The 21,528-nt window shown below is 56.4% G+C and overlaps 1 protein-coding gene across 2 annotated transcripts; it reads right to left on the minus strand.

Annotated features, from left to right (window-relative positions):
- Window positions 1–2,634: 2,634 nt before the first annotated feature.
- On the minus strand, window positions 2,635–17,736 carry BAK1 (BCL2 antagonist/killer 1). 2 transcript variants are annotated; one of them, XM_065698737.1, is made up of 6 exons: window positions 17,655–17,736; window positions 13,774–13,891; window positions 8,728–8,863; window positions 8,478–8,621; window positions 6,284–6,464; window positions 2,635–6,176 (listed from the first exon to the last, which is right to left on the minus strand). In XM_065698737.1, the coding sequence occupies exons 2-6, from the start codon at window positions 13,859–13,861 to the stop codon at window positions 6,072–6,074; spliced, it is 654 nt and encodes a 217-aa protein (XP_065554809.1). In that variant the 5' UTR covers window positions 13,862–13,891; window positions 17,655–17,736; the 3' UTR covers window positions 2,635–6,071. The 2 variants fall into 2 exon arrangements, with proteins under 2 accessions (XP_065554809.1, XP_065554810.1); XM_065698738.1 differs by lacking the exon at window positions 17,655–17,736 and adding an exon at window positions 15,240–15,321.
- Window positions 17,737–21,528: the final 3,792 nt, after the last annotated feature.

Here is a 21,528-nt window from a genome sequence, read left to right on the forward strand (position 1 = left end):
TAAATGCCAAGGCACTTCCCTTGGCTGTGTTGGTGACCAAGCTGATGGGCAGAGACATGGTTCAAGCAAGTGTGAGGGCTCTTCCTCAGCGAGGGAGCTCTGAGTTAGAAATACAGCTTGTATGAAGACAGAATTACAGTTTGGTTTCCTTCGTGGACCGGTGTAAGTAGAAAACAGGATTTATCGCTTGCATTGTGCTGAATCAGGTCTTCTGATTTTAATACAAGAGGTTCCTCCTTTACAACAGAGCTCCAGCCAAGGGCATTGAATTACTGCAGTATTCCCCACAGCCATCGGAGGATAAGGGTATGTCTAAATGCTATATTGAGTGCAGACATGAAATCGCTTTGCCAGAGCTCTTGATATCTGGACAGGCTCCAGCTTTGATCCAGAAAGCTGTATGAGCAGGGAAGCAGAGCCAGAAGAGTTGTGTGTGCTGGAACCAGCTCATCTCACCCTGTGGGTGAAGGGACAGACATGCTTTTGGGGTTGTCTTCTCTTGACTTTGCCCACCACAACACATGGAGATTGCTCAGGGCAAGTTGGGGAGAGCTGGCAATAAGGAATGAACTGGAGAAGACTCAGCATCTCCGGCTGCGGATGCACAGGGTGGAAAGGGATGCTGATGCAGTGGAGTGTTTGCTGCGAGCTGCTCTCACAGCAGTGCCCGAGGCCCTTCTGCTGGTGCCAGGCCATGGCAACGTTGGTTTGTTACTGGTGCACGTGTCCCCCTTTCACTGCGAGAGCAAAGTCTGCTTCCTTCAATTCATTGTGTCAGTGCAGCCGGGTCCCATGTGCAATCCCCGCTATCAGTGGTAGAAATGCTGCGTGAGGTGAATGGATCCCTTGGGAGGAGCGTGCCCCTGAATCCCAGCCAGAGGCTGAGGATGCTCCAGCACATGCCGAGTGAAGGGAACGTGCCCGGAAGCAGAGGGCTTTTGTTTTAAGAATGAAGATGATGACCACAAGTGGGATTTCCCAGCTGCTTCCTGCCCACTCTCATTTCACACCCTGGAAATCAGCTGGAAAACCTTTATTTCCACCAAAGTCAGGGTGCTGCCAAGCCTGACCCAGTTTTAGAGGTCCTTGTCTCAAATACCAGATCTAGACCTAGATCGCTGCCACATCTCGGGTTCTGGTTTAGGGCTGGTTCTATTTGAATGGCCAAAGGCAACTACTTCAATACCGTTGTGGCCTTAATAATTTTCTTGGCACTTTAATTAGGAGCTTGATGTGGTTTTGGGGCAGGACACAAAGTGGATTACAGGAGCAGCCGGTGCTGTCATTAGGGACGTTTGCCTTGCGTTAAGGTTTAACCTCTGCTTGCACAGGGAGGCAGGGACAGAGCCTCAGCAGCTTGTGCCTGCGTGCAGGAACACTCTTGCCTTGCTGGAATCCCACTGCAGTGATCCCAAGCACCAAGTGGCAGCTGTGACACGCGGCTGTTTATAGAGACCAGAGCGGGAGGGTAAATATTGATGCAGATTCCGATGCTTAATCTGCTACTGGCTGATGGTGTGGAAAGCCTGAGCCCCTCTTTCTACAGCAATTTATAACCAGAGCCTCCAGCTCCAAACCTTCTCCAGCAAACACTCCCAAACACATTCCCCAGGGCTAATTCTGCAGTATTCAAGCCCTTCTGCTCCCAACCATCCCAGCAGGCAGGCTTGAAATGGGAAGGTACCAGCAGATAGCTGCAGGTGATGACTGGGGCATCATTAGCGCATAGGCTGTGCCAGTGCTCATTATGGGGAGTGTGCCCATTAACTGGCCACAGCCTACCCGTGGTGTTAAAGCATCCTGCCCCCTCCCATCTCTGCCTTTCCACCCATTGCAGTCGCTGCTGGTAGGAGCAGAGCTGGTGTCCGGACTGGTCCTGCAAGGGGTGAGCCATGAGGTGAGCAGCGAGGTTTGGCCCTGAGCAAAGCAGAGCAGTGCAAGAGGGAAGGGCAGGCTGGTGCCAGCTCCTGCCCTGCCTTGGTGTGGGGCAAGGGAGCGGCTGGAAGCAGCAGAGCCTGAGGAGCCTCTGGGCTGGGTTTGGGACAGGCAGCTCAGGGCAGCGGCTGTTGTAGGAGCCCCAGGTGCCCACCTCCTTGTGTTGGCCATGCCAGCTCTCCCCACACGGTGCTGTCACCCCAGCACAGCTGGAGCACCCCCCTGCCTTGTACGTGTTGGGCTTTTCTGACGGACAACATGGGTTTCCCTTTCATTTGCTGGAGTGTTTTATGGCACCTGAGAGTCCTCTTGTACTCCTGTAATGGATTTCCCCTTTGCAGTTTCCTGTCCTCATTGTTTCCCGTTAAGGAGGTGTGGACACATCACAGATAAGATCCTTAACTCCTGGCAGGTTGATCAGGCCGCAGATTACTACAGAGTCTCTTCTTCATCTCTGCAGCAGCCGCTCTACCGCATCCCCTGTTTGTCAGGGATGGCAAAACAAGCTGCAGCAGCAGCTCATTTCTCCCTGTCTAGCCCTTTGTGCTAGAAGAAGTGTAGGAAGGGCTGGTATCCCTCAGCTGATGGGCAACTGAAGCCAAATAGCTTGTGCAAGCTTGCACAGGGGGATCTATAATGCACCCAGAGCACCCTGCAAAGGAGCACAGCCTCCGGAAGGAAGCCCTCAGCACAGCCAGGTTTGTACTGCATGTACCATTTTTATTTTCACATATATATATATTACATCATTTAAAACAGAATGGTTGTGAAAGAAATGGTTTTATTTTAAAGCAACCCACCACGTTCCTCACAGCCTCTTTGCCTGTCATTAGAGATGCCCTGCACTGGGGAAAGGCTGGCCTGCAGACTGTGTTCCCCATCTCTCTGCTGCTACTGGGACAACTCTTCCTGTCCTCCTGGAAAGAAAAGGTGTTTTCCAGTCTCTCCCCTCCACAGTCAGTGCAAAGCTCTATTGCTTCATCACACACCCCATCCCCTTCCTCTAGTGCTGGGGCTTCCTGGAGGAATGGAGAAAGGAGCTGGGGAAGGGGCTGTGTGAAACCAAATGATGCACTGAGCAATCCCCTCCTGGTAAACAGCCAGGGCAGAGCCTCCTCCTCACCTTCAGCCTTGGTTTTCTCCTTGAGGGCTTCCCAGCCCCATTTCCCTTGCTCGCCAGGGCAAAAGCCAAAGCCCCGGGGCAGTCACTAGGCTGGAGGATGCTGTCCCTGCATCCCACACAACACGTGGCTGGGTTGGTGGTTAAAAAGTTCACACTTGTGAAGGATATCGCAGTCAACCAGGGCTTTATCCCTGCCCTGGAAGGGGAGGCTGGGGTTATCCTAAGGATGTAGTTTTATCTAGAGCTCTTGCTAGATCACGAAGCACTGCTCCTGGCCCACAGCAGAAGCCTTCTGCACACAGACACGGTGGTACCTGCTCCAGGCACCTGCTGAGTGTGGGCTTCGAGGTAGATGCCTGCTGTGGCTCTGGAGCATCGGCTCCTGGGGAGGGCCAAGGCCTCTCATCAGGGTCTGCTTTAGCCCACCCTGTGCCAGGAGGGCTGGGAGAGGCAAGAGCAGAGGGAGGCAATAGACTGAGATCCTGAGACAATCCTCCCTGCAAATGCCCTGAGAAAACGGATCAAATGGAAACCTCCCTTTGCTACAGCACCTATTTTAAAGGTTCTATTCTCTGTCCTGGTGCCACAGACTCAACTAAGGCTCCATCACCTACTATAAAGCTGACAAACGTTCTTTAAGGTCTGGGGGCCTTGCAGCTGAATCAGGCTTGCAGTGAAACACTGTAATGTGGAAGATGAGAGTCGATTAGGAGCAGCACGGCTTTGTGCGCAAGCACAAGTTGCCTCCAGCCCGTTAGAGTTGTGGGGGGGGTGAAGTAGTGAATGGAAGCGGATGTGCTGGTTGCTGTCCTCTGAAAGAGTCCTGCTGGAGGCACAACCCACCAGAGAGCCAGCCTGGAGGCCAGGACTGTCAATAATGGGGCTGATGAAGAGAAAGGGAAACCAACAGCGAGTAGTTGGCTTTCATCGTGGCAAAAAGGCTCCATCTGGTGGTGTTTTCCCCCCAGAAGAGAAGGCAAGGAGAGGGGATGGGAAGCTGCAGCTGAGAGCGCTTGGTTGCATCGGCTCCTACCAAAGAGGGTTGAGGAATCTCAAGGTTGGGTGAACAGGGAGGTGAATGAAGTCGTGTGTGGATAAATGCAAAGGGGACAGTGATGCTCCAAGGGAGTCAGCACGGCCACAAAGCAGCATGGACAGACCATTGGAGATCTGTGCTGCTCGGCACAGGTGAAGAATCAACCAAAAGAGAGATCTATAGAAAAGGAATATTATAGCAAGTATTTTAATGCCTTTCTATGAAGCACAGCCCAGGATACTGCAGAAACAGGGTCAAAATGACAAGCACAGAAAGACCCTGATACGGAAACAGGCTGGAAAGGTGGCTGTTCTGTGAAGGGAGGCAGGAACACAAGGGATGTTAAGTGTTATGAAGTTATGGCTGGTTCTGCCAAGCCTCTGCAGCAGCAAGAAGGGATGCGAGGGGCCCTGTCTCTGTGCTTGGACAGGATGTGTAGTAACAAGCCTCAACTGCAGCAAGGCATGGAGGGGAAACCTTACCTAAAGCTTAAGGTAGGAAGTGGTGGGGAGGCAACGCCGGGGGGGTTAGGAACAGGTTAGGCAGCTGTCTGTCAGGAGTGCCTTTCCTATGTGGCAGATGGGCTGCTCTCAAGATCTAACCCCCTTGGGCTCTCCCGGTGTGCCCAGTCTCTGGGGCTCTGACTGCACCGGGAGAGGAGCCTGGGTACAGGACCACTGCCCACCTCCTAGCTCCAAGGTCCCTCTGTCTCCCTCCCCAGCTGCTGACCTGCTCTAGGAGATGGAGGGGTGAGTTTGGCTCAGAAGGGGCCAGTCACAGTTTCAAGCCTTAGAGTCACCTGGTAAAAAGAACGGAGCCAAACCATGCTGAGGTACTCTCCATAGCTGGTAAAGGTCAGAAAGATTTGAGGTGCGAGAGTGGGTCCTGCTCCTGTCCCACTCCCCCAAAGTCACGTTTAACCATTAGTCACGAACAGAACAAGGTCAAGGCCTTTCCCAAAGATGCTGTGCCCAGAAGAGGCAGCTATAAAGCACCACAGCCCGGGGCTCAACCGCAGCATGTCCGCACCATCCTGCCCAGCTGAGCTCAGGAGGCAAAGAGCTGCTGCAGGGGGGAGATGCAACTCCAGGGCTCCCATTGAGAACGAGAGAGACCAACTGGTCACAGTTGGGCTGCTCATCTGCCAGCATCTGAAGCTACTGAGTGGAAGTAGAAGGGGAGGGAGGGCAGGCAGGCAGCCTGCCCGCACCAACCATCAGCCACCCCACAGCCTTTAGTGTTTGGAAACCTGCTGGTGCTCCCCAGGTCTGAGCACCCAGCACCCACATCAGCCATGGGAGAGCAGCAGGTCTCCAGGGTCAGGCGTTGGAAGGGAAATCCTGCCCGCCAGCACTGCCATGGATTGGCAGAGCGGGCAGCGTGATCCTTTAAAAGGGGTAGGGATGCTTGTTTGAAAGGGAAGGCTCAAGTAGTTGGGCTCAGGAGCAGAGGGAAGACGAAAGCAAGCCCCACATGTGCTCATGCTGGCTTGCCCCTCCGGTGCCTTACGGACAGCAACTGCAGCACCCAAGGCTGCCATCCCTCTTCAAAGGCATGGGCTTGAGGAGAGCCATCAGCAAACGGGGAGCTCCACGCCTGCCCCAAGGAGTAGACAGGACCCACGCGTGGGCATCCCCACAGCGCCTTTGCTCCTCCAGACTCCTGTCTCCAGAGGAGCCGGCTCTGCCTCACTGCCCCACGCGGGGAGCGCCGCAGCGATGCTCTGTCCGCAGCAGCTGAGCGAGGCACGACACGGACAATAGAGTTGAACCTTCCCTCCCTCCCTCTGCTTCTCTCCGTAGTTCCTGGTGGTGTCTGCATGGATGGCAGAGACCCTGGGCCCTGTGGTGGGTCTCAGGTCCAAGCTGCTCTCTCTTGGAGGTTCCTCAAATCCCCCCTCTCTTGAGAAAGATCAATGCAGAGCAGAGATTTGAGAGAGCTTGGCCGGACCCCCCCCAGCCTCTGCCACCACCTCGGTTAGGGCTTGAAGAAGCGTCGTACCACTAAATGTCCCACCAGGACCAGGGCCACCACCACCAGCATGTACTTCATGTAAACATTGTCCAGATCGAGTGCAGCCGCCTAAGGGGAAACAGAGAATAACCAGAGCATGTTAGACCCACCGGGGCCACCCCGCAGTCCCCACCTTTCACTGTCCTCATCCCGAACCCCACCGGCCCCATCCTCACCCATCCTCCCTGCTGGGCGATCCACTGGGCGATGCGGTTCCGGAGCATGAACTCCACGACGCAGCGGGCGATCCAGCGCAGGAAGCCGGTCCTGCCTTGCTGGTAGACGTGGATGGCCATGCGGTAGCCAAAGCCCAGCAGCGCAATCACCCGGCCCCAGTTAATGCCGCTCTCGAACAGGCTGAAAGGAAGCCGATGGTCCGAGTCAATCCCTGCTATGGCTCGGGCCTCCCTGCTCTCAGCATCCCCAGGATGAGGGCTCTCCGGTGGTGCCACTCGCAGAGCAGGGCTGGGGATGCCGCTCTACCCCTCGAGCTGCATCGCAGCCGCTCACAGTGGTTTTGTGCCTAAGGGACGTGCGGCCACCCGCAACCAGGGTTTACTTTCAGAGCAGAGCCAGCACAGCCTTGCTCACAAGCACTGTCTGCCTCAGCTGGGCAGGTTGGGGATGTCCTGGGGAAAAGGAGCTTCCAAACCCTGTCTACACAGCTTCAGGCCCTGGATTGCTGCAGAGGAAGTTTTGCTGCGGCTGTTGCTGACCTGCCACCTCCTGCCTTTCCCTTGGGTCTGCATCTAAACACATTTAAACACATCTAAACAGAGCGCTGCAGCTGCCTGGATGTGCCCTGGTTTCATGGGCAAGGCTATTAGCAAGGGAAGATGAAACTGGTGGTGGTTTAAGCTGTCGGGCTGTAGCTGCAGCAAGCTCAGTAGCTGACACACATGTGGCCAGGAGCAGGATGCTACCCATGGGTCCCAAAGCATCCCTGGCTTGTGCGGTCATGCCTGGAGGTAAGGAGCTTTAATTATATCTGAGGACAAAATACATTAGAACAAGACTTTCCCTTTTCCTCCATAAACTCCTCCAAGACCAAAGCCTGACCTTTCCTTAGACTGATTATCCCAAGGGCTGGGAGGGCTCCAAAATGTGCCTGCTCCCGATCCAGGTTTTGGTTGCAGTTGGCACGGATGCATTGCTGCGGGCAGGTTGGGCACCGAGCTATGTGGACCAGTTCCTGCAGGTGTGTTTCCTGGTTTCCAGCAAGTCAAGCAAGAAGGAAAGCAAACGGAACAACAGAAAGGATAGGCTCAGGCCCTGTGTGTTAACGTGGTGCCCTGTCCTCGGCTGCACAGCCAAAGGGAACCATCTCTGCAGAGCCTTGGTGTGGAGATGCCACCGTGCTGGTGGCAGAGAGGGAAGTCGGAGCCCGGAGGGGACAAGAGAAGCACGGAGAGGGACAGAGGTTAATTCCCAGGGGTAATTTACCTGCTTGCGGTGCCTTAACCGCCTCAGGCTGGCAAAGCGGTGAGAGCAGCAGCGGCTTCCCAAGGACAGGGAGCAGGAAGAGGACAGAGAGAGGCAGTTAGACACAAACGCAAGGGTGCGCAGGGATGGGGCTGTGCCAGAGGACCTGGGAACCCAGAGAGCCCGGCACCAATCCTGGCTCTGGCAGAGGTGGTGTGGTCTGCACGACCCTGGGCACACGGTTTAATGTGCAGTGTCTTGGCTTCCCCATAGAGACAGGGGTGTAGGGAACCCCTTGATGGCCACCTTGGTCCAAGGCTGTACCTCAGGCAACCAAGGCAATAAATGGTCCAGGTCTTTGCCTGTGCTGTGTTTGAGTGAGGTGGGTGAGCATCACCTGTGCAAGGCTTGGCTGCGGGCTCTGCAAGCCTGTGGAGCATCCCGCATCCCGAGTGAGTCCAATCCTGCTCCATGTGGACCATGCCAAGGGCAGTGAGTACCTGCCTGTGCTCACAGCCTGCAGCTGCCTTTGCTCTGTGCCTCATCGAGCCTGGCTCAGGGCTGCAAGTGGCAGTGGGAGCACCGGTGGGTCTGCCTTGGTCCAGGGCAGGTCGTTCCCTGCAGGGGAGCTGGGACATTCACTTGGCTATGGGCTGCGCACCCCAGGCACGTCCCCCAGGCTGTGTCAGCTTGTGCGAGGACTGCGAGACGATGGCCAGGTGAGGACGGTCCAAACGGGGCACAGGAGGTGGAGCAGACAGGCAGGAACCACAGGAACCCTCATGGGCTGGGAGCTGAGCCCGGGGACAGTGGACAAGGCTTGAACGGACAGGGTGCAGAGCACAGCGCAAGGGTCTCACTGCCTGCGCTGCATCCGTCTGACCTTCCCTTCCTGCTCCTCTCCAGGAGGAGGTGCCCAGCCCATGCCGAGGGAGCCGGGGGCCTTACCTGGAGGCTATTCGGGTGAAGCACTCGTAGGCGTTCTCCTTGGTGGGCTGCAGGGACTTCAGCAGGCAGCGGAACTCGGCGTCGTACCGCTTGTTGATGTCGTCGCCGATGATGGCCAAGCGCTGTCCCACCTGGCTCCTGGTGCTGCCCAGGGGAACACAGAGAGGTCAGCGAGGCCGGGGCTGGGGGGGGTCTGTCACAGAGCTGGGATGGGGTTAAAGGATGCGCACACGGTTGGGATCGGTTTTACCTGCCCAGCTCCTCCTCGATGTCCATGATCTCCTGGTCCACGGGCACCTCCTCCCCTCTCTCCTCTCTCTCCTGCTCGTAGCGGTAGAAGGCATAGCTCCGAAACACCTCCTCCGTCTCCTCGGCCACCTGGTCCTCTGAGAGAGACAAGCAGAGAATCACAAAGTTAGGGTTGGAAAGCGCCTTAAGATCATCCAGTTCCAACCGCCAAAGAAGTCAAGGGAGAAGCTCGTCTCCCCCCTTTCCCGAGCTGGAAAGAGACCATTCCCTTATTTTCAGCCTAAACTTGTGCTCTTTGTATTAACGTTTGCCTTCTGGAGTGACACAAAAAGAATCCAACGAAACTTAGTTCTCAGAAATTGAGCTCTGCAGCAGCCGTTGTTCGTGGGGGCACAAGCCCACCTTTGGAATCCAGTTCTGGCAGGAGACAGCTACAGAACTGTCACACAAACCAGATGTCCAAGGGCTTGTGCTTGCCGGTGTGCTTTTACCTCTCAATAAGGGCATTGCTCAGCACAAACCAGTTCAGGAATCTCAGATCCGAACCCAAACTGGGGGCTGAGCTCAGTCTCGTGCTGCCCATCAGCACCTCGGCCAAACAGACTTGTTTTTCAGTGTCACCAATGGCGGAGCCCTTGCACAGCACCAGCAGTGATGTGGGCACCAAAGTTCAATGGGTCATTTTAGTGTAACTCCTTGCTGATTCAATGGCACATCACCAGTCTCACATTCCCAGCAGCAGCAATGCCAGGGCAGGGTTTGAACTTCTGCTTGCGCTGCTGGCAGGAACAGAAAGGAGAAGAGCTTCTGAATAACCCATAAACTCTTGCCCAGGGACGTGACTCTCCATCCTGTGCTTGAGAGCAGATGAACAGCCAGGTGATAACGCCTGCTCTGCCCCTCGAGCTGCATCCCAGCAGTGACCGATGCCTTATCACAGGCGTTGCATTGCTCCTGGGGAAAGTACCTGCTCTGTCACAGGATGTAGAATCATAGAATCACAGAATAGTTCAGGTTGGAAAGGACCTCAAGATCATCCAGTTCCAACCCCCCTGCCATGGGCAGGGACACCTCACACTGAACCATCCCACCCAAGGCTTCATCCAACCTGGCCTTGAACACTGCCAGGGATGGAGCACTCACAACCTCCCTGGGCAACCCATTCCAGTGCCTCACCACCCTCACAGTAAAGAACTTCTTCCTTAGATCCAATCTAAACTTCCCCTGTTTAAGTTTTAACCCATTACCCCTTGTCCTGTCACTACAGTCCCTGATGAAGAGTCGCTCCCCAGCATCCCTATAGGCCCCCTTCAGATACTGGAAGGCTGCTTTGAGGTCTCCACGCAGCCTTCTCTCCTCCAGGCTGAACAGCCCCAACTTCCTCAGCCTAGATCTATGGCTCTGATTAGAGCTGGGTTTCAGCTGGCTGGAAGCAATCCGGTTTAGAGCACTGCTTCCCAAACAGCCGGCGGTAGCGTGGCTCTTCCCTGGTTCTCTTTCAGGAGGCAAAGCTTGCAGTGGACAGAAATGGCCAGGGATCAGATCAGATCCCTGCTCCTTTGGCTGTATCACCATGCAGGACAGAGATTCACAGGCACGACCTGCGGTGCAAAGCCCAGGTATGTGAGCTTTGCAGCTAAAACCCTGTCCCACCATCCCACTACATCCACCCACCGGCCTGGCCAGGCCGTTCTCTGGCCACTGGGAATTGCATTTCCAATGCAGAGATGCTCCTGCCCGAGCCACGTCCTAGGGCTGGGATGTGAGGACGCAACTGTCCTGGCGATGCTGCCCACTAAACCCCTGCATCCAAGAATGTGCCACACTGCTCACGGCTGAGTTTTCCTGGCTGCTCACATCCCCGTGGCTCCAGGGAGATGGGCCCGGCCCCGGATGGGGTGCGGGGAAGGGAGAGGACCGGAGCAGAGCCTCGGGTTACAGGGAGTTCAGGCTGGGTAAATAAAGGTGAGGGGAAACGAGGAGCCCCGGTGTTTTCAGGGAATGGCTTTTGTTTTGCAGGCATGGGTTTATTTGGTGGTAAATAAATCCCACCTCAGACTGGAGCCGGTGACGGCACCGAGAGCCAGAAACGAAACCGACTGAGTCACAGTTTCAGTGAGAGGCCGTGCAAACACTGCGAGAACAAAGAGGAAATGAGGGTACCAAAAACCCCCGGCTTTGATTACCTCAGGCGCTGCTTTTAGGAACACAGGGACAAGAGAACACATCTTTGCCCCCCCACCGCCAGCACCCACTGGGGCTCTGTCTCTCCCACTCGAAGGAAGAGGATCTGGACCAAACCTTGCCTTGCGGACAGTGGAAGGAGGAGGAGCAGTCTGGAGCTCCTCTGGGATCTCTGCTCTCCCTGGGGGATCCTCAGGGCTGTGTTAGGGGCTCACGAGCTGCTGGGAGCAAGGGAGGACCTGCCCTGTTCCTGCCTCATGGAGCAGTGACCCCACTGTCCTCACTGTCAGCATCCAGACCAAGAGCTTCTTGCCTGGACCCACACCACAGGCAGCACTGCCGGGACCCCAGCCAGTCTCCAGCACGCAACATCTGCATTCCTGTGCAAGATCCTTTACTTCTCACCATTCCCATCTCCCGGGGAGCAGCTGCGCTGCAGTGAAACCTGGCAGCTCTCACCGAAGTTATCCATCAGACCTTGTTACAACTAAATAGCCCTGCTAGAGACTAATAATGACAGATGCAACCTGGCAGCATCCCTTTCGAGCTCGGGAGACAGGCAGTAACTACGCCGAGAGGTGCATCTGTTTGCACAGAGGGAGACATCAAGCCTGGAAACAGCAACAGGCTCCAAAGGGAGAAAACGGCTCCAGGGAACCAAGAACAGGCTCTGGAGGTTTCTGCCTTGAGGGGAAGCTCGACTCCACCTCCTGCAGTTGCAGTTCAAGTGTGGGACGCCTGTCAACAGCGATGCCATCAGCACCAGAGGCTCATCAACCTCACGCTGCACACAGGCACAGTCCTGCACAGCTCACACCTGAGAGCAGAGGTGCGTGGTGTTGCTCTGGCACTTTGCTGCCCAAGCTGAGCCCTGACCCACGCTTGCCCACATCCCACGCGGAGGGATGGGCACCTCAAACCTGGAAATCGAGCTCCCTCTGCGCCATCAAGTGTTTTCTGAAAGAGCTTTTGGGGCATCCTTTGGAGGCCAGAACAAAGGAGCTACGAGGCAATTCTATAGCAGAGTTGTTACCCAGCACAGCCCTGGGAAACCAGGTATATGGTGATGCAGTTCAGTGGGAAGTCCAATGCTCTGTGTCCGCGCTGGAGATAGGATCTGCTGGGTACCAGACAGAAGTCTGTGGTACCAGACAGAAGTCTGTCTTTGGTTGCTCTACAGAATGTATGAGAACCCAGGCTTAAACAGGCAGCTCACGTTTTTCCTACTCATTCTGCAGGTCGTTCTGGTGATGAAGACACGTTGATGCTCACAGATGCGGAACTAATGTCCCTCAGTGACTCTTCATCAGTCAGGACTTGCTTCACAAGCAACACCGAGCCCAGGGCTATGACAAACAACCAAGGACCAAACCTCACGCCTCTCTAGGTACGTTACATGAGTACTAAACACACACAGATGACAGAGCCCAAGTAACCTGGCCCTGCACACTGTGCATCAGGGTGGCTCCTGCCTTCGTCTATAATGCCCTAAAACCACCAAAGTGCAAATTGCCACCCAGCCTAGACAGAAACAGCAGCACCGTGCCCATGCCCTAAGCACCGGCTGGTAGGACAAGGGCTCAGAATGATGCTCGAGCAGATCCTTGAGCTCTGCACTCCCTACTGCAACCGAGGATAAGCAAAGGGAGCAAGCGAGCCCTAAGTGGAAGCCAGGTTAATGCCTGTCGACAAAAGCCTTCTCCCTCCCCGTAATCCCATCGCTCGTACTGGTGGAAGCTGCACGTTTCTGCTCTCGATGGAGTCCGTAAGGCTCTGGCCTAAGAGGCGTGCAGAGATCCCATCTCCAGATTCCAGATGGAGCAGAGCACCTGACTTTCGGGAAGCAGTGGGATGCCCGTACTTCCAGTAAGTGTTGCAAGCGCACAGGAAGTGTGACTGTAAAGCAGTGTGGTTAGAGCTCAGGCCTGATCCTCTCACTGGTTTTCACATCAGCATCTCATTGGCCTCAACAGGAAATCAGCACACGTAAACAACTGCTCTCATTTATTTCCATTCCTCGTCGACTTCGGTATGGAAGGAAAGGGGTATTTTTGGGCCCAGTGTGCTCGTGCAGGATCTAGCACGAGCGATACTGTGAGATGGAGAGGAGTCCAGGCAGTGCCAGAGTATAAATAACATTATCAGGGCAATAAACCAGCCCTGAGCTGGGTCTGAGCTCAGATACATAAACAGCCAGGTATAGTGTCTAATCTCGGCTATTGACAGACTGCAGTGACTCAGCCTTATTTACAAGTCCACCTGCAGAACAGGTTAAGAAGTCACCCGCGTTCAGCAGCTCTGTGCAGCGGCATTTTAGCACTTGGAGAGGAAATGGGAGCTGAGGTTTTTCCTGGCATCCTTTCGGCCCCGATCCCGGTTTCACCCATTGCTGTGAGACGCAATTACACAGTCTGCTGGGCTCTGCCCACACGTAACGGCCTGAGCTGCTGCTGGTGGTGGGCTGTAACTGTTCATCACTGCTCTGCCAGGGCACCCAGGGACCCGATTCCACCCTGCGGCACCACTGAACCCAACTATAAGAGCAGGAGTGTTTCCTGCTGTGTTTTCAACACCCAGCACCTTTCGCTTAGGGAAGGGAAAGTGAATGACTCCAGGCACCAGCCCCACGGCTCCCTGAGCACTCTTTGCTCGGTGCCTTTCAAGCCCCCCTTGCTGCCCACCAGCATCTCCCACAAGCACTAAGGATGTGCTCTCCCTGCTCAGTTCAGCACAGCTTTCTGGAGCTGGTTTGTTACCTCGGTCTCGCAGGGGCCGTGGTGGTACGAAAACCCCCATCTTTCCAAAGAAGCACTGCAGGGGAAGGGAATCCTCCCTGCCCTGAAGATCACAGCAACCTTTTTACCTGAGTTGAGCTCCTGTGATGGCCTCTCCCTGTTGCTTCCCTGCCGTCCCCAGTCCCTCAGCGGGTCACCATCGTTCCCTGAGGCCATTGCAGAGATGCTCGGGTGTCTTGGCTTTACCTGGAACAACGATGACAGACAGTAAGTGACCCGGGTGATGAGCAGCCAGCACAGCCCCTGGCTCCCTCATCCCTCCCCACCAGGCTCAAATACATAAATACTTGCCCCTTGGCATAGGCAAGCGCTTGGAGGAGCAATGGTCCCTGCTTTTATCGGCCAGCGACCTGGCTCCTCCCACACCAGGTCCCTTGGCTCCATTTCTCCCCTCTTCCTGACTCTCCTTACTAACGTGTTTGCAGACGGTCACAAGCCAGACGAGGAAAGTCACCCAGCTCCCTGCCCCACTTCACCTCCTCATCCTCGCTGGAAACCTGCTGGCCCGCTCAGCAAGTGCCATGGGCTCTTGCTCAGCCTGGACCGCAGCAGCAGCTTCGGGGTGGGATGAAAGCAAAGATCCCAGCACAAAGGGCTCCTCGACTCCCTGCCTCCACCAGGAGAAGGTGTTGGAGCTGACCCTTGGTGCTTCGCTGCTGCCTGAATGCTGCTACGACAGCTCGGAGCGCAGCAAGAGCAAACGAACGCATGGCCACAGAGACCTGCCAGGACAAACCTCCACAGTGGATGAGCTCCAGTTTTCCTAACTCCAGAGGCTCCAGTTCCACCTGTTCTCTATGTTCTGACTCTGAGCTCCTCTCAGAATAAGAAAACCAAACCAGAACCAAATGCACAGCTCACGTTGCCCCCGAACTTCCCAGGTACCCTAAGCCCAGGCCTGCAGATGAGGGCTCACTGCAGTTCATCACACCGTCCTCACCCCTGCTTTTGAGAGAGGAGGAAGTGGGGCCATGCAGCTGCGGTCGGGGCGGAAGAGATCACTGCAGCTCCGAGCATGCCAGTACTTGTTCAGGCTGCTCCCAGGCTGAACTGGTGGGGGTTCTGATTCACACCCGAAAGTCATGGAGACACGTTGAGACCCTGGAATCTCAACTGTATCCCAGGCAAAAATAAAAGCAGTGCTGGTTATGGATAAATAACCCCCCAGAGTTAGAGGCGCAGCACGTGGTCCGTACTTAACAACCTCACACTGAAGATCATCATCAGAAAACAGAGATTGAGCCCAGAAGCAGCACTGGGAAGTACAGCCGGCAGCCAAGGTGGGAAGGGGGCCTGGAAGCGTAAAGCTCATCGGCCTGGTGTGGAAAGCCACCGCGTATTTGAGTAGCTGCACCCAGGGGTCCCCAGCCGCAGCCACGCACAGATGGAAATGCTGCTTTTTCCTACATCCCTCCGAGGACGGGAATTCCCTTTTCGCCCCCAACCTCAAACATCCCCATCCCAGGAACAGCTGAAAGCGCGATGAGGGTCGTCAGTTGAGAGTAAAGCCAGGAAGAGGCTGGCTCCCACTCACCCAGCCCAGCAGAGCCCCGGGCCCAGAGCTGCTCCTCTCCTTGCTCCGCTCTGCAATGGGACGCGATGGAGGCGGCTCAGCAAGTGCTCTGAGCGGATGCACGTGCCTCCGTCCCCTCCTCCACAGAGGAAACCCTCCCACGCTGCCTCCTGCTATCCCCAGCCCTCCTCGGGCACTCAGCAAGGCTCCATCCTCAGCCCACCTCGGTGCCTCTCGAGGGGAGGCAAGGCCGGGCTTGGGGTCGTGTTTATGGGTAACCAAAGCCCCATCCTCCCCGGAGGCTGTGCTCGGTGCTGGGGAGGATGTGGCCAAGCCAGCCAAAGAGGTCGGCTGCCGATGGAGCTGTTGCAGTTAGGTCTGTTCCAGCCACACTTCACATGAGCCCACTGCCCAGACCCCCCGGCCCTAACAGGGAATTCCTGATGTACAAAGGGAGCGTGGTGAGCAGAGCCCGGTGCAGCAGCAGTGCCTGCCTCACGGGTCCTCCACACCGCTGCCTGGCGAGCCCTTCGGAAACAGCAGGCTCAACCGCGGCTGTCATGTGCAAGGAACTTTCATTTTCGCTTTCCTTCTCCATGCTCCCTGCAGCGCTTTCTGCTCTTGCAACACAGGATCCCACAGCCCCTTTGCACACCCGCGCAGCTGGGACCAGCAGCTATGTCCCAGTGCTGTGCTGCTGCTCCCCGAGAGCCCCTAACCTCCCACTCCTGCAAGCCAAGTGATGCCCACTGCCAGGCTCTGCTGGGGGGCCGGGCACTTAGGACCACCCTCTCTAGTAGCAAGAGTGCTGCTGCCCACATTCCTCCTGCTTCCCAGCCCAGTGCCCCTTCGGAAAAACATCTTCACCCGAAGGGCTGCCAAGCACTGGAACAAGGATGCCCAGAGCAGTGGTGGAGGGATTTAAAAGATGCGTAGACATGGCACAGGGTTTAGTGATGGACTCAGCAGTGTTCAGTTAATGGGACTCGATCTTGATTAAAGGGAGGTCTTTTCCAACCTCCATGATTCTGAAGTTCGTCCTATTCCCCCTTTCTTATGAGGAGATGATGCTGGAAGAGAGCAGGGAAGGGTGTGGAGCAGGATATGGCACCCACACACTTAAAGACAGCCCAAGGCTGCAGAAAGTGAAGGCTCACCAGGACATGGGACAAGGCTCACAGAGGGTTTGGGGAGCTGCAGCTTGGGAGCAGGGCCTAACCCTTAGCAGCTCCTAGAAGATCCAGCTCCCCTTTGACCTTCTGCTCTCGAGGGAGGCTGCAAAGGGTTAAAAGCAGCAGAAAGCACCTAGGAGGTGGAATCAGCAACACCTCCAAGATGGGCACAGGAGTCTTATCTTTATTAATGAGTACAGCCCGTGCAAAGAACCAGCCTTCCTGGAACCAGCCAGGCTTCCCTAATAAAAAAGAAGACCTTTGCCTCAGCTGGTCCTCGTTTCATTCTCATCTCCTTTCCTTAAAGGTCTCTGACACGTTTCATGGGTGTCCTTAGGACACACTCACTAATCTCCTAAAGCTTCTGCAAGGGAAAGAGCCTGAGTCCTGTGTGCAGGAAGATGGTGGGACTGGCCTAGAGCAGGAGGCAGATCTGCATGCTGCGGGAGCAGCCATAACCCTATGAATAAGCCTGGTTATGGGGCTCTAAAGTCACCCCCTGACAAGTTATGAGGCTCCAGCTCCAGGAAATGCGTGGAGCATCCTTTGGGACGAGCATTTTACAGTTCTGGCCTTGGGCCCCTGCATGGGAGAGATTCCATCATGTGGCGTGCCTGGGATCGCCCTCCCCAGGGCAGGGATCCTGTAGGATTCCTGTGCCCTGCTGTCATCCCTGCATGGCCCGGGGAGAATCCTCCCCACCTGGCCTAGGGGAGCAAAGAGGTGAGTTTGCCCGGTTTTCCCAGTGTTTGCCCACTTTAGTGTTAAACCAAGCCCACAAATCCACACGTGCTGTGCCCGGCGCCGCAGCGCAGAGAGGGGCGAGTTGGACCTTGGTCACCGTCACCCTGGTCCTCACTCCGGCACATCCCTTCCCACTGAGCGCTGTGGGACACATCGGGACAGCCACGGCCATGCCGAGCCCCTCCGCCCGAGCATGTGGATGCTGCCGTGGCCATCACAGCAGCGGCCTCGCAAGGGCAGAATCCCCCCCCCCCGGGGAAATAGCATTAAAAGAAGCGATATTCTCTCTCTTTGGGGCAACGATCAGCTCAGGGGAGCGCTTCCAGCCCCGGCACCCGCGGACTGCTGCTCCCCGGGCTGCTTTAGCCCCATTCCCGGGGCGGTGCCGGATGAGGCCCCGCGGCTCTGTCCCCCCCACCCGCCTTGCCGGGGCTCCCGCATCCCTCCCCAGGTCAGCGCAGCCGCGGCCGGGCCCGGTGGGAAGGGATAACCCATCCCCGAGGGGGGTCCCGGTACTCACCGCGTCCCGGCGGGGCCCAGGCTGGGGTGTCCGGGCACTAACGCATCCCTGCGGGCAGCGGCTCCATCCCGCCGCCTCCCTTCCTGCCTGCTCCGAGCGCGGCGCGGGGGAAGGAAGCGAACAGGGCCGGGTAGGAGGAGAGAGAAAGAAACCAGCCCAGAAACCCAGCCCCGGAGCATTGACGCCGGAGGAGCCGGGCGGGCTCAGGCTCCCTCTACAGGCGCCTTCCCCGGCTGGAGCGCGCTGCGGGCACGGACGTGGTCCCTTCCCATCCTTCCCCATCCAACCGCACCCAGGCACCTGGTTTGCCGTGGTCCATAGAATGGTTTGGGTTGAAGGGAGCTTAAAGCTCCTCCAGCTCCAACCCCTGCCACGGGCAGGGACCCCTTCCACTGGAGCAGCTTGCTCCAAGCCCCTGTGTCCAACCTGGCCTTGAGCACTGCCAGGGATGGGGCAGCCACAGCCTCTCTGGGCACCCTGTGCCAGCGCCTCAGCACCCTCACAGGGAAGAGCTTCTGCCTAAGAGCTCAGCTCAGTCTCCCCTCGGGCAGGTTGAAGCCATTCCCCTTGGCCTGTCCCTACAGGCCCTTGTCCAAAGCCCCTCTCCAGGTCTCTTGTAGCCCCTTTAGACACTGGGAGCTTCTCTAAGGTCTCTGAGAGTAATGGTCAGGGATGCTGGTCATTTATCCAAGTATCTTCAAGACAGCATGAGCGAGCCAGAGGAGGTCATGGATGGAGCAAGATGGGCATCACCAACCAGACAATATGGATAGGGCAGGTTTGCAGCACAGAAACACATCTGCAGCAGAGCACAGGCCCCAGCTGCTTGGTCAGGGCTCTGAGAGTCCCTGAAGAAGGTACAGGACTGAGTGGAGCCGCAGGAAATAGCTGGGGTGGCAGAAGGGCTGTGCTTTAATAAAGCTGCTGTGCTGGAATGTGGGCTGTGCAAGGTGCAGCGCATCCATCCAGGACACAGCGGGCCCCTCTCTGCGGGGGTGCTGAGCCTTAAAGCACCTCTTTGAGATATGGTCAATATCTTGTTCCAGGCAGCAAAGCAGACTTCAGGGCAGTGCTTGCCCATAGGCTTGGGGAGCTGCCTGAAGCTGTTATAAAGATGTTTCTTTAATAGATTTCCTTGCTGTACAGCAGAGCCATGCTACCGCTGCTGCTGCTGCCTGGAAAATACAGGAGGCATATTAATGCTTTGGGTGTGGGAGCTCTGCTGGGTTTTGCATCCCTCTGGAGCAACCTTTTTTTCCTTGTTTTCCTCAGTGCCCCATCTGTGTCAAGAGGCATCTGCCCAATTGCTTGAAGTGCTCCGAGATCCCTGGATGACGAATTGACATGGCAGGGGCAGGGGGGAAGAAGAGAGAGAGGGTTTGTCAAGATCGGCTGCTGGAGTTAGCATCGCACCAGCACGAAGCTGTTGTGCAGAGACATTTTGCCAGCACTGGCACAACCTTGTTCTCTTTCCCCGCTGCAGCCTCACACCCCTGGACGATGGTGAAGCACAGAGCGACCGGTGATACCCCCGCTCCTCGGGTCCTGCCCCCGGTGCGGCGCCAGTCGGGAGGTGAGCGGGGAGCTCCGTCCGCATCCCTCAGCCCTGCTGGCTCCTGCTGGGGACAGACGCTCCTCGGAGCACCAGGTGGCACTGTCCGACCTCCAACCGCGCCGGGCCGGCCCTGCCCGGAGGATGCCCGGACTCAAGGGGCGGCTGCTCCCCGGTAGGAAGGAGCTGGTCCAGCTCCGCGGCACCCAGCTCAGCCGCGGTGGCGGCTCTCCAGGGATGCTGGCGTGTGGAAAGCAATCGCAGCTGGGAAAGGAGCAGCAAACCTGCTGCTGTTCACCGGGTGTTATCCACAGGGTCTCCTCCTGGTTCCTCTCTGCAGGCAAGGCCCCTTTCCCGGTTGGATAAAGGTGGTGGCAGTGCCAAGCGCCCAGGGCTGAGCTTGGAGCCGGGTGTTCCAGCTCCCTACAGGGCTCAGCTGCCGTGCCAAGACCACAGTGTCTCCATGCTGAGTTTATCCTGGCTGTGCTCTCTCCGGGCTCTGGATGAGCAGAGAATAACAGGCTTCAGGCAAAGCGCTTCTTGCACGCACCAGATTTATCAAATTGACTAAAAATAACCCCAGACCTCAAGAAATCCAGGCCTTGTTCCTATAACAGCTATTGGAGCATGGTAGATGTTAACCAAAGCATCTGTTTGCTGTGTCCAGAGAAGTCAGCATAAGCCAGCTTGTGGTTTTCAGGCATTGGACGAGCTGTCAAGTTATGATCTGTTCAGGACAAAATAACTTATGAGCACACCTTCAGGTAACCAGTTGCATGAATATGGAGGCGGGGTGTATGTGTGTGTGTGTGCATCCATCAGAGGGCTGATAAATCTCCGCGCGGGCTGATGTCATTGTGTGGGCTTCCAGGAGGAGGGGGGGGACTCCCAGACCTCCCTGCTTTACACCTTTGTCCCCAGCAAGCTTGGGACACCCTGCTTATAAGGCCCTGTGGTGATGAGGGCAAGCAGTCAGCATCTGGGGCCAATTCCTGGCTGGGAGGACACGTTGAGAGCGTTATTCCAGTTTGCTGTAGGACTCGGGAGGCCTCTCTGATGTATTTCTTTAACTGAGGTTTTCTGAAGACAGAGCAGGAGAGACCATTGAATGCTCTGGGAGAAGCTGGGAGCAAGTGGAACAGGAACCCCTGGAAAAGGCTGAGGTCAGTATAGAAGGGAAAAATGCCACTGGAACACTGACATGGGGCATCTCTCTTGGTGCCACGTGCCACCGTGGTTCACTGTGGCCACAGCTGTATTCCTGCCTCCATCAAGCCATTGTGGGGCCACAGGAAAGGCACTCGCGCTCATATGCTTAAAATTGCACCGTGACAGGTCCATAAATTGCTATAGAAAAGCTGGTGGCTTCTGCAGGATAAAACCCAGCACGTTTCAGTTGAGGTTAGTTATTAAATGGGCCTGGTTTTAAGTCTCCCCTTTGAGAGCTCTGGCTCTGCGCTCCCTGCCTCAGTTTCCCCTTTCCTGCAAGGGGCTGCACCCCAGCTCCTCCCCTCCAAACCACCTCATGGCTCAGTGCTGTACTTGTCAAGACCTCTCAAGCCGCGGCTGACGAGGGCTCTGGCAGCACCAGGCAGTGCAGAGGAAACGGGGAGTTTCCGAGCCGGGCCCTGCGGAGGCCGATCCGTGCTGGTTATCACTGCTGCGGTGCGGGACGAGGGCAGCTGAGCACCAGCGCGCTCCTCCCGCAGGCAGGGACAGCCACGGGAGCGGAAAAAGCGACTTCCTTCACTCCATGCACAGGAAGAGCACGTCTGGGCGGTGGGGACGGGGCTGCTCACCCTCGCTGCCCGCCAGGAGCATGTGCCTGGGGTCCCCGCACAGCATCCCATCTCCTTCCTCCTTGTCTTGTCTCCAGTAGCTGCAGCAGGGGGGTGGGAAGCTCCCAAACAGCATTGGGAAAGGGAGTGTGGAGGAGGGCTCTTTGTCTCGCACCAGGAATTCACCGTCCTGTTTGCTCGAGCAGTGCTCTTCCTCCGTGCTCAGCACTCACACAACGCTGCCGAGGGTGTGCAGGGGCACTGAGCAAAGCACCCGGGTTCAGTGGGGAGGCTGCTCTGTGTGAGCCCATCTGCCACGAGGCTCAGGGCATGGGGCTGGTCCCGACAGCAGCACAGTGGGCTCCTTTCAGCCTCTGAGGGGGATGTCTGCAAACAGATGCCAAGTCATAAGCATCATTCAGATGCCAGTTCATAAGCATCATTCAGATGCCAATTCAGAAGCATCATTCAGATGCCAATTCAGAAGCATCATTCAGATGCCAATTCAGAAGCCCTCCTGGAGGAGAGATCAGCGCTGCTGCTT

The sequence above is a fragment of the Lathamus discolor genome, chromosome 19 (assembly GCF_037157495.1).
Source record: "Lathamus discolor isolate bLatDis1 chromosome 19, bLatDis1.hap1, whole genome shotgun sequence".
Classification (NCBI taxonomy): Eukaryota; Metazoa; Chordata; class Aves; order Psittaciformes; family Psittacidae; genus Lathamus; species Lathamus discolor.

Coding starts and splice junctions, on each gene's coding strand:
- BAK1 (XM_065698737.1), bottom strand. CDS start 13,861: ATGGCCTCAGGGAACGATGGTGACCCGCTGAGGGACTGGGGACGGCAG. Junction 8,864..13,773: donor ATCACAGGAGCTCAACTCAG/GTAAAAAGGTTG, acceptor TGTCTCTCTCAG/AGGACCAGGTGGCCGAGGAG. Junction 6,177..6,283: donor TCGCCCAGCAGGGAGGATGG/GTGAGGATGGGG, acceptor GTTTCCCCTTAG/GCGGCTGCACTCGATCTGGA.